General features: G+C 44.5%; 1 protein-coding gene across 10 annotated transcripts in view; it reads left to right on the top strand.

Annotated features, from left to right (window-relative positions):
* LOC147710070 (butyrophilin subfamily 3 member A3-like) overlaps positions 1-12,510 on the top strand; it is a 662,391-nt gene that overhangs the window by 116,239 nt on the left and 533,642 nt on the right. For all 10 annotated transcript variants that reach the window (XM_086920761.1, XM_086920762.1, XM_086920765.1 and 7 more), the window contains exon 4: positions 7,674-7,706. In XM_086920761.1, coding sequence (XP_086776887.1) covers positions 7,674-7,706 — 33 coding nt within the window. The remainder of the gene's footprint in view (positions 1-7,673; positions 7,707-12,510) is intronic.

A 12,510-nucleotide genomic window follows, 5' to 3' on the forward strand; every position in this document is an offset into this window, starting at 1 on the left:
GTCTATTCAAATCCCTATTTAGGTGGCCAAAAGGATTATAATGTGGTCTCTTTGGGGAAAACAACCTGTTTGACTTTGGTTTAGACACCAGGGACTTTTTATAGCTTTCAGATTTAAACAATGGCTCTCGGTGCAGAAAATGGGAGTCCGCAGTTAATGCGACAAACATTCTTTTACTTTAGCAGTTAGCTTCATATTCCAATGAGTTCTACCATTTGATTTAGCACATTTTACTGTTGTTTCTTTGAGGTTCCAAGACCCTACTCCCTTTTGAACAAAATTGTTCATAAAGGAGAGTGCTTTAAGATCACCAAGGGATTTATCATTGACATACATTTCACAAATCATACTAAAAGTAACTCTGGGCGAAGCACTACGATACGCTCGCGTAGTTTGCGAAGTTTGCGCAACTTCGCACTACGTGAGCTGCACGTAGCACAGTGCGAACATGCGAGCAAGCAAAATGACATCTCGGCGAGACTCTCAACGCGGGGAGGTCAGGTTTGTCATTGCGAGTGGTCGCGCATGCTCACGACCGCTCGCGATGAGAAACTACCAGTTCGCGTTGAGAAAGCTGCTGCTCGAGTAAAAATCTACTTGAGCGGCAGAAAACTACAGCTCGCACTGTGCAAGATGCCTTTTCAATGATTGCACTGTGCCAGATGCTTGTTCACACTGTGCAATCATTGAAAATGCATCTTGCACAGTGTGAACATGCTACTACGCAGCTCGCGCAGTGCTACGTGAAAAGTTTGCGTGGTGCGAAGTGCACTTCGCGTAGCTTCGCGTAGCGCTACTTCGCAAACTACGCCCACCCTTAACTAAAAGTAACAATTCAATTCAAGTCAATTCAATTCAATATCTTTATTTGGATACAAGAATATATCCATAAAAGTGCAGACAACATATACAATAAAAATTAGCCAATGGCAAAGGGGGCACAAAAAGTTCCAGTTAAAACATAAAAAGAAAAGATATTGATGGAAAAGAGAAATTCATCAGGGGGTTTATTTACCAAGGGTACAATTATGATTAAAACCAATTAAAATGAGCATTGGTGAAGTAGTGTGGCTCACTGGTTAGAGGCGGCAGACCCGAGAGCAGAGGACGGCCCGGGACCAGGGTTCGATTCCCGGCGCGGCAGGTTTCTGGACCAGGGTCAGCGGACTCGATAATTCTCTCGCCTCGGTGCCCACTCTGATCAGCGATCACACTCGGCAACTCTGGGCATTAGCTTGCCTCATCTTCACTAACGGCCCCACCAGACCGCCGGGGATGCCTGGTCTCACCCTGGAGATACCCATTAAGGGACCATCTCTCAGGGAAGCCAGGAAGGGTTTCGCAGCGGTCGAAGCGCCTTGGGACCCTCCGGGTAAGTAGTGCGCTATATAAATGCCTATACATTACAGCATATTTCAGGGGGTGCACATTGAGTTACTGGTGCGCACTGCCACTTTCAAAAAGGATCCCACCTGGAAGATTAGCTCTTCATCTTCCAAAGCAATAACCTTCCCATATGCTGCCTTGTGATCAATTACAGGTACAGCCTTAAAATAAGGTATCAAAAACCTTTTGGTATGTATTAAGTAGTAACTACAAAAGAATAAAAAATGCAACATAGATTGTTTATATTGACTATTACAGAGACATGGCAAATAATCAAGTATAGGGTTGTACCCCACAGGAAAGCAGAGTATGAATTTCATTGTATCAATCCTCAACCGAAAAAGTAAACCCCGTTCCCAACGGCCAATAGGTTTCAGGAAATAGCTGAGTGGAGCGTGGGAGATGTTCTCAATATGCATATATCTAGCAACAGAGGTTTTCTGAATCTCTTTGTCGTGTCTAACATTTCTATATGATGCATATAAAGCGGTTTGAAGTGTTTTCTTAGTTATAATGGCAGAATCTCAAGAATTTAGAAATAAATACTCATAGTTCACACTAGTTAGGCTTTTGTGAACAGCAGCTAACCCAGGTATTTCCATGCCCCTATCACATTTTAACCAGTCTAATATAAGCTCCCTAGTTAGTTGTGCCAATGGATGTTTCCAGACTGTGAGCCAAAATAATGCAGGGCAAGCCTTAATATAATCTTCGATGTATGGCAAATTACGTTCACTGTGGCAAGCATACTGTGAGGAGGAAATGGATTTTACGGCAAAATCTGTTCTCTTCTCCCTAACAAAAGGGACAGCTACATAGTCAATGAGTGAACAGAAAACAGTAGATTTAAGTGTAAAATGTGTGTGAATCTCATTCTCAATTCTTCCATTGAGTATTACGAATGACTTTTTTCTTAGTACTTCAAAAGGAGAACACCTTTTTTATGAGTTTTACTATTGAGAGGGAAGATTGAAGGTCTAATTTTTAATGCTAGATCTTTGTCCTCATTTTCAAATAACCTATGGGGATGAGTGGATACTGTGGCAAAAAGTCAAAACCAATATTATGTATTTACATTCCTTTCACTCCCTAATGCCATAGATAAAGGTGAAAAATGTGGTTACTTGACATGCACCGAGTTGGTGGGGATATATGGGTTCACCACCAAAAGATACTCTTTGGTGTTTTGACGTCCTTGAAGCATATTTTTATGGCAAGGAGTAAATTCCAATCATGGACAATATGACTGCAAGTCAATTGAAATTATTGCTCAAAAGAAATGCAACACCACCCCTTTGCACGCCCCCTCATGGAGGGGATTGTGACACACCTTAAAACAAAGTACCTTTCTAGCACAAAACAGTTAGTTGACCAGGTTTATTGTATCGGGCAGCAGATTGTTCAGAAACACAATTTATTACCATCACTCAGGTGTTCTGCTGTATTTCACAAAAGCCGTCTTTAGCTTTGGCCATTACTAGGTGTGTCTACTGCTGTTTAACCCCATGGCAATCTTACAATTAAGATTAACTGCCTTAAAATAGCACCTCCCTGTCTCATCTTCTGTATCCAGAGCGTTCCACCCCCCTCCTTTCCTGGCAGCGATACACTCCTACCCTCTTTACCAGAGACAGCAGCAGAATTGTTATATTCTCATTTAGCATAGATTACAGTGATGGTGATACTGTGAGGTATGAAGGCCAAAATGTCTCACCAAGAGATTTTGGAGAAGGATACTCTGCTATCCTTCTCCTCCTAAAGGGAAATTAAATTGATGACTCGACTGTGTAGCATGTCATAATTTTATAGGATTAAACTTAATACCACTTTTAAATTGAAAATTACTCTGCCCTCCTAGATTCCCATGAGTTCTCATTTGGCATGAGGCAAATAATAATTCTTTGAGCCGTCTGCCATTCATAAGTATTAGTAAAGCACTTTAAGATTTCTTGGTCAAGATGCCAATAAATTTCAATGAAAAAGGCACCTTCAAAACATTATACAAGATGTTGGCCCTCACTTTTTCTGAACTATAAAATATATTGTCCACCACATTGTAGGAAAATATCTTAACTTGTAGATTCAGGGAGATAGAGGAGACAGCTGAGGGAAGATCTCCCTTTGGAGATGCCAGGATATCCTCAGCCTGTTGCCACGATGAAAGGCTGGTAGCCTGTTGTGGGGAAGAACAACTACGTTTTCCAACATTGGAACATTGTCTTCTTTCTCAACTTTTTTTTAAAGTTTTGTATAGCGCTAGCTAGACCCGTAGGTATCAGAGCGCTTCCCATACATATTGTTCAAAACCGAAGGGCCTTACATTACACAGAAGGCTGACAGTAAGTAGGCAAACCACGGATAAAGAATACAGCATGAACAATAAATAACTGTGCAACGGAGGGGGAGAGAAAAAAAGAAAACAAGGTGAATTAGCATAGTCCGTTCACCAACAATCCTTGAATGGGAGTCAACTCGGGATATTGAGGTCTAGGTTAGTTGACGTTGTTCAGGCAAGTATTTGTTAAGGAGATGGAGTTTGAGGTCCCTTTTGAAACAGGAGAAGGAGGGGTTGCATCTGAGGACTCCAGGGAGAGCGTTCCATATCCTGGGAGCGTTGCCAGAAAACGAACGGTATTTGGGTGGTTTTCTTTTTCATTTTTGGCGGAATGAGAAGGAGTGAGTTGGAGCTTCTCAGTGTTCTGGCTTGACCTGCTCTTACCAGTTTGTTGTTCAGGTAGTTGGGGGCCGGAGAGTGGAGGGTTTTGTGTGTGATGCAGGCCAGCTTGTAAATACATCTCCCTTCCATGGGAAGCCATTTGAGGGAGTTGAGAGCTGGAGTGATGTGATCAAATCTTTTTACTCCAGATACAAGTCGAGTGGCCATGTCCAGCACTGCCCTTAGAGGGGCTAGGTGAGCTTTTGGAGTCCCTGTAAGGATGGCGTTCCCGTAGTCGATTTTAGAGAGAACCAGGGATTGAACTACTGTCTTGAGGTCATCATGGGGAAGAAAAGGTTTCAATTTCTTGAGGTGTTTTAGAGAGAAAAGAGCACTTTTTGCAGAGTTTTTGATGTGGGCCTCCATTGATAGGTTCTTGTCAAGGGTGATGCCTAGAGACTTAACTGAGTCGGATAGAACGAAGGGGCAGTTTAGGGCAACCAGATTCTTGAGCTACTCTTGGATAGTACGATGGCTGTTTTTTGGAGAGAATAGGAGCAGTTCCGTTTTATCTGGGTTGAGCTTTAAGTGATTGAAGTTGAACCAAGTTTGGATCTCCGTTAGAGTGGTATTGAGGTGTTGGATGTCATCGGGGGACTTGATTTTGAAATAGATTTGGGTGTCATCCGCGTAAAGGTGGTAACTCACTCCAGCTTTTTTCAAGATGATTGTGAGGGGCTCCATGAAGAGATTGAAGAGGGACGGGGAGAGGATTGAGCCTTGTGGTACCCCAAGTGTGACTTTAGTTGGCTTTGAGAGACAGGATTTGATTTTAATATGTTGCGAGCGATGCTGGAGGAAAGAGGTGAACCATTTGAGTACCTTACCATTTATGCCGGAGCGCTTCGACAAGGTCTCTAGAAAAGCTGGATGAATAACTGTGTCGAATGCCACAGATAGGTCAATAAGGATGAGTAGGCAGGCATCACCATCATCTAAGGCTTTGCGAATGTCATCCAAGACGTTGAGTATGGCTGTTTCAGTGCTACAGCCTTTCCTGAATCCCGATTGAAAGGTGTCAAGGAGGTTGAACTCATCAATGTGTTTATTGAGTTGGTGGAGAACACATGACTCCAATGTTTTTGCAAGGAATGGGAGGTTTGAGATAGGTCTGAGGTTGTTCAGATCATTAGGGTCGGCCCCTGGTTTCTTGAGAATGGGTGTTATTTGTCCTAGTTGAAGGCAGTCTGGGACACAGCCTGAGGTGAGAGAGGTGGGCCCAGTTACTGATTCCATTGACAAAGGCTCTAAGAAATTTTTCAGGGAGAAGAACAGCTCATTCGCCTTCAAAATGGAGGCTTGTTGTTCCTTTTCTGATAATACAGAGAACCAGCTTATGGTCCAAACTTCCTGAATCGAGAGTTAGACAGAGGTACCCTACTTGATTTACCCTGTTGGACAACTGGTTGTGAGGGACAGCAAAAGATTCCCTCCCGCTTTCTTTACATGGAAGTGGGGGGGGGGGGGCACCAGGTAGTAATATCCGATAAAACCCTTTTATCCTGGGTCTAGGACTTTAATATGGTCAGGTGAGAATCTAAAATAGGATCTGAATTGCTGACTGATTTTTTTAAGTGAGCCGAATTAGATGGCAGAACTCTCTCTAAACACTGTAATGCTTCAGAGTACTGATTGGATTAGAGCAGATTTAACTCCAATGATAGAGTAGCAGACGTCTTTCAAGTGGTAAAGAGATTCTCAGTGTATTGTTAAAGAGTTGCATCCTAGGCTGCAGGATGTGGCCAAAAGGAGTGCTTACCTCACAGGTGATGCAGTTGATATGCAGTGGCATCTGCTCCCGAGAAGCTGCAGTGGGGCGTGGATCGGGGAAGAGGGGAAGCCAGTTAAAAAACAAATCACTTATCCGCCAGCTGTCCATCTGGCTGCCACCTCTCCACCATCCTCTCTGTCTACTTCCTGGCTTCTTTTGTGGAAACAGTAAGCACCCGTGCTCCCAGGATCCCCATAGCCAATCACAACTCTGCATTGCAGCATTGTGATTGGTCTGAGCGCCGTGCTTCGATGCTCAGACAGGGAATGAGGGCCTGAGCATGTTCTCCATGCAGGTTGTAATCCAGCCTGCATAGAGAACATGCAAAGAACGCATAAATGTTTGGCCGGCCCAAGAGGGCTGGTCAAACATTAATGTGCCCTTATATAGTGCAACCCACTCCTCACACTGCTCTGAGAGCAAATTCACCCCACTCCTTACTTGGAGTTATTATTAGTTTCTTTTTCCTTTTTTTTCACTGCCAAAAGCAGTGGGGCAACGCTTCACCTCCCTGGCAGAGGAACCGCCACTGATTGATATGCGATGATGCTGGTTAAGGTCAATAACTAGGTCAAGGAGAGTAAAGTCTCCTATGGGAGGTGCTTGTTCCATGATCTCAAGGCTCTTAGAGTTCATGCACGCACCCTCGCCATCGGATAGCTCTTTGAGTAGATATGATTTCTGGAGCCTCTCCACGCCGCACCGCCGGCTCTGCTTCCCAGTACCAGCATCCGCTCATGTGATTACCACATATAAATTGGTCCTTAGGTATGAGCCTGGCATTATTAAATTGCCACGTTGCCCAGACGGTAAAAATACCTGTTAAGAAGGCAAAATAAAAGACAAAAAATACAGGAACATTGCCACTGTCACGTAAATTAGTCGTCCCCGCCACATAATTCTAGTGGCCCTGGATATACACTGACAAATATCACTTAGACGTACACTCTCCATTTTAGTGGTCCTCGTTTACTAGCGTGGATTCAGCGCATGATTCAACATTATGTTCCTGTAAACTGAATTTCAGCATATAATTTATATCATCTCTTGTTCTCATTTATTGGCTTAGTGGGAGAGGGAGGTAAAACTGTGCTCATATGAACAACATTTCACTATAAGTAAAATCATTTCCCAGAGTGCTGTAAGGTCTTTGTAGGCAGGCAAAGCCCATGGTACCCATAACTACGCTAAAAGGATTAGAACACATGCAGATGCCAATGAAAACAATACAATCTGTTGAATGGGAATTACTACTGAAAATGACTCTTTGCAGTCTTCTAGTTCATGATGTGGTGTTCATTATATCATTAGAGATAACAACCAACTTTATGCAAGACCTTCCTAATGCTTAAACAGCCCCCCTAAACTCCCCCAGACACACTTTGACTTTGAAGGGTCTCTCTGTTGAGGTGCAGCATGATTCTGGGGCACAGCTGCATGGCCAATATCAGTCACACCAGGACCGCTTGGGAATATGCTGCAGTGATACTTCCAATAGTCCTTTATTCTGATTTGCTGTTGGGGAGCTGTGAGCTTTACTCTTGTGAATTACATTTCAGTGTCTGGTGTCTGTTGTCCATGGTTCTCTTTTAACTGTGGGGTAGAAGAAGAAGGGTGATGATGACTCATATAAGTGTGAATTCAGTGGATGCTCTTAGCGTTCACCCCCAAATGAGTAGAATGGCCATGCAACTAATGTGAATGTTGTGTTTGATATGTACCAGTGTGTGCTCACATCTTCATCATGAGATGGAAACATTCCAAAGTAGATTGTATCTGATATTTCTCTTCTCCCCTCAGGAGCCTCAGCCTGTGACCTGGAGAAGGAAAGAGGTAAATGACGTAGAGAATTTGAATATTTATGAGCTAAATATGAAATCTGTGGAGATGGGGTCAAGTGTAAGCACATATGTTTTGATATGCTTTCACACTGAAGGAAGGAGTACCCTTTAGAGGTGTTAGAAACTCATTTAGTTTGCTTTTGTGTGAATAAGTGACATTTCATAGGAATCATGCAAGATTATGCATAATTAAATGATGTACAAATTTGCACTAAATGTTAGCACAAAATTATTAATAGCGTAAATTTTTTATGTGAAGGAATCTTTTGTGCAAAAAAATAGTGCCAAAAAAAGCACCATGAACAGCACCCATTGTGTTCCATTGTTCCTGTGTTTTCACTGTATATTTTAAACAGGATTCGCATGACACCTTAAATGTAGTGACATCAAAAAACAAAGTGATGGATGAAAGGTTTGAATTACTCTCAGGCCCTGGCGATCGCTCCGGGCCACATCCCAATCCATCATTTTCACCCACCATGCCCCCTCAGTTTGGACCCAGTCATATGCAGATCATTTTTACCCTCACCCAATCAGAACAGTCCAGCTGGAACTGTGAGGCTAGGACCTCCCTCAACCAGAAAACAAGCGGCCCAGGACCAGTTTTGCCATTATCCTGGGCTCGACAGCCAGGTATAGCTTGATTCCAGTAGCACAGAGAGCCCTGGACCCATGTCTGGGTATACCAGTCACACTTAGGGCATCAAAAGCAAAGCTTTGGATGAAAAGCTTGAATTCATCTAAGCCACTGGCGATCTCTCCGGGCCGCATCCCAATCTTTCATTTCACGCCCGCCATGTCACTCTCATTTTGTACCCAGCCATTTGCAAACCAGTCTTGACTCTGCTTCAAACAGTCCAGACCGAACTGCCAGGCCAGTTCCTCCCGAGAGTGGATCTCAAGCAACCCAGGACCAGTTTCACCCTTATTATGGACTCATCAACCGTGAACACCTTGATTTCGGTGACACAGTGAGCACAGAACCTCGTCGGGGCACACCTGTCACACTTAGGTCATCATATAACAAAGTGACTTATGGATTGCTTGAATTAATGCCATTCAGTGGCGATTATTCTCATCCATGTCCAAATCCATCATTTTTTACTCACCATGCCACCTGAGGCAAGACCCAAACATGCAAATCAGTCTTGACCCTGCTCCAATCAGAACAGTCCAGTTCCAACTACCAGGGCAGGACCTGTTTTCGCTCACCATGCCACCTCAGTTTAGACCCAGCCATTTTCAAATTAGTTTTGACCCTGCTCCAATCAGAACAGTCCAATCAGAATTGCGAGGTCTGCACTTGCCACAGGAAGGCGTTCCAAGGGTGGAGTGTGGGTGCCTGCGTTGGCACAGTAAGATAGCAGGAGTGCATCTTATCTAAGTAGATATGTTGCATTCCTGTCCTCTCCCTGCAACACTGTGCAGTAAGGTGTCTTGCTGTGTTGTGCTGTGTGACTTGTTAGCAAATCTGGCACTAAATACATACAGGCTAGGGTTATAAAAAGAAACCTAGGTATTTGCCCTGTTGCCTTGGGCAAGTAAAATTCTAGAGAAGCACATTAATCTCCACCTTACTAACTTCCTCGAGGAGAATTCTCTACTGGACTCCACCCAAACAGGATTCCGTCCAAAACACGGCACAGAAACTGCTCTTCTGGCCATGACGGAGGAATCCAGGAGGATCTTGGATCAAGGGGGGTCAGTGGCAGTGATCCTCCTTGATCTAAGCGCCGTGTTTGATATGGTGTGCCACAAAACCCTGCTGTCTCGTCTAGTCGATCTGGGGATCGCAGGAAACGCTCTTGACTGGTTGGGTTCCTTTTTGAGCGGAAGACCTTCCAGGTCTTTGATGGCGACTCCTGCTCCACTAGCAGACCTTTAAACTGCGGGGTACCCCAAGGCTCCTCCCTAAGCCCCACGCTGTTCAATGTGTACATGAGGCCGCTGGCTGAGGTCGTCTGACAATACGGTATCAAGATCATCTCGTATGCGGACGACACTCAGCTGGTGGTCTCTCTGGCACAGAAGAACAGCAGGCTCCCCCAAATCAACCTAGCAGCATGCATGGAGGACGTCAGGAGATGGATGACAGCATCCTCATTAAAACTCAATGGCGATAAGACCGAGATAATGCTCCTTGGCCCCCTATTCTCACTCCCATGGACCAGCTATGGCCTCCCAGTTTGGGTCCTCCCCCATCCCCGAAGGAGGACATTAAAAGTCTGGGAGTCTGGCTGGACAAAACCCTCACCTTCAATACGCAGGCAACTAAAACAGCAGCAACTTGCTTCGGGATTATCCGAATGCTGAGAAAAATCCTGCCTATTCTGCCCCTAGAAGCTAAACAGGTTGTTATTCAAGGCCTCATTCAATCTCGGCTCGACTTCAACAATGCCCTTTACCTGGGAGCCCCTGACTACGTGCTACAGAAACTTCAGCGCACACAGAATTGTGCAGCTCGCACGCTACTCCAAATCCCACGCAGAGAATCAGCTAAGCCAGGGATCAGGTCACTGCACTGGCTCCCGGTCAGGGATAGAATAAAATTTAAGACTCTGTGCATATCGCACCAAGCCTTCCACAGAGCCAGACCTGAGATTAACCACACTCCTCTCACTCCCTACTGTCCCGGTAAGTCACTTCGCTCAGAGAACGTATTCCTTGCTGCAGTTCCCAGAGTGAAAAGGTCCAGAGCAGGAGGCAGGCCCTTCACGCTCAACGCTGCTAAATTATGGAACTCCCTTCCCCTTTTACTTCAACCCTATCCTTTCATCCTTCCGTAAAGAGCTAAAACACATCTTTTCAGAAATTAGCTCCCCACCTGGATCTCTCCCCTCTCCCCTCAGAGTTCTGTTACCTTTACTTAGCGCTTGAACGCCCTTGGGCAGCAGCCGCGCTCTACAAAACTCCTTCATTTCATTTCATTTCATTTCATATTATAATCATACTAGCAGCCCGCCCCAGCGTTGCCCGGGGCAGAAGGGGGCTGGGGGCAGCATTTCAGGCTTGCGGCCCCTCCCGCCCCGGCCCCCTCCCGCCCAGAACACTTAAATTTTTCACTTTGACTACACTATAAAGAAAGCTGAAAACGTGACACTTTTGTAATCCCAAACAATAAATCGATCTCCTATTCTGTCACCCTTTAAAAGAGCACCATACCGCCGTGGCGTGGCTCAGTGTTCCTCTCTCGGCTATACCACCGTTAGCCTAGTGAACTTATCAGTTATTTCCCACTGTTCAATGTCTTCCTCAGCTGTCGCTTTCTCACCAGTGCAGTACGTCTCTCAGTTGTGCCTCGTTCAGTCCTTTCATTCCTGACCCGACCCGACCCTCCCCTCTAGTGGCCCCATCCCAGTAGCACTTACTTCGGTCGGTAGATTCTTCACTATCAGGGGGGACATGATGCTCTTTACAGGAATCTTGCCTTCTTCCACTACTGTTACAATTCTCTCACGTTGGGTATGGGCGCTGCCATCTTTGTTTCCTTCCTCGCCGCTCGTCACCGCTCCTCCCCGCCTGTCGTCATCACGCACGTTGCTGTCATTGCTACGTCGCGTCAGGCGCTACGTCGCGGCCAGCGCTTCTTTCAGGGGACTACTTTGTTTTTAAAGTTACATTTTTAAATTTACGTTTTATTTTTATTTTATCTAGCCTATGTCCATTTACACACCCTGACAATTTCAAGGATGTATTGGGTGTGTGGATTGGCGCTGTGGTTCCCGAGTTTACCTGGCCAAAAGGTTTGTGTTCTCTCTTTATAATAGTAGCATAGATAGCGATATTTATCGCTAAGCATGGTTAGAGACAATTTTTTTATCGCTAAGCATCGCCTATTTTTATCGCTTAGGAACCTTGCTATTATCAAGGTTTATCTCCTAAGCGATAAAAATCGGCCGAAATGCATGAATATCGCTGAAAAGTCAGCGATATTCATGCATTATCGAGCTAATGCTCTTAGCCATGTTATCCACCTCCCATTGGATAACATAACTGAGAACTGCTCCTGGGCAGGTGTTAGCTTTTGGAGATATTCGCGCTTAGCGCGAAAATCTCCAAAAGTTGATAATAGGACAAAGCGATGTTAGCGGCTGTTTCCAGTCGCTAACATCTTGGCACACCCACTTTGCATGTCATTAGTGATAAATATCACTGACATGAAAAGCGGGGCCCAAGATGGTCGCTATCTCCTATTAGCTGTCGCTAAGTGTTAGCGACAGCTTGGTAATAGGGAGATAATTTTATCTCATTTTATCTCCGCTTTCTTGGCTTTTAAAGCCAAAAAGCGGAGATAAACCCCCTTGTACATATGCCCCACAGTTCTCTCTTTATAATAGTAGTATAGATAGATATACGCACGCACGAATATGTATGCATGTATGTATGTAAGAACACATTTGCAAGGCTGCACATAAACCGGGACAGGCCAGGCCAGACCAGACATAGAAGTAAGACTAAAAAACTTTAGTTCTACTTTTATTTCTAGCCTGTCCCGGTTTTTGATTTTCAAAATCTGGTCACCCTAATTGTAATCGTAGCTAGATAATGTACTGTGTTTTTATGCATATAATGAAATTAGTGTGCAGTTTGGATGTAGTTCGCAATATTACCCATGAGATGGCAATATTGGACCATAAATAATTGCTCACTTTTAAGTCGCCATGCAAACTTGTGCTGTTGTTACAATGTTCTGTCCTTTTCCCTTTATTACCAAAAGCCAGTTTTACAACGTGCTTCAAACATCACCTGCTTTTAAAGGCCTGCGGCTGTTAGCTTTCCTCACATGCCGCAGGGTC

Source organism: Lissotriton vulgaris, chromosome 5 (genome assembly GCF_964263255.1).
Source record: "Lissotriton vulgaris chromosome 5, aLisVul1.2, whole genome shotgun sequence".
Taxonomy (NCBI): domain Eukaryota; kingdom Metazoa; phylum Chordata; class Amphibia; order Caudata; family Salamandridae; genus Lissotriton; species Lissotriton vulgaris.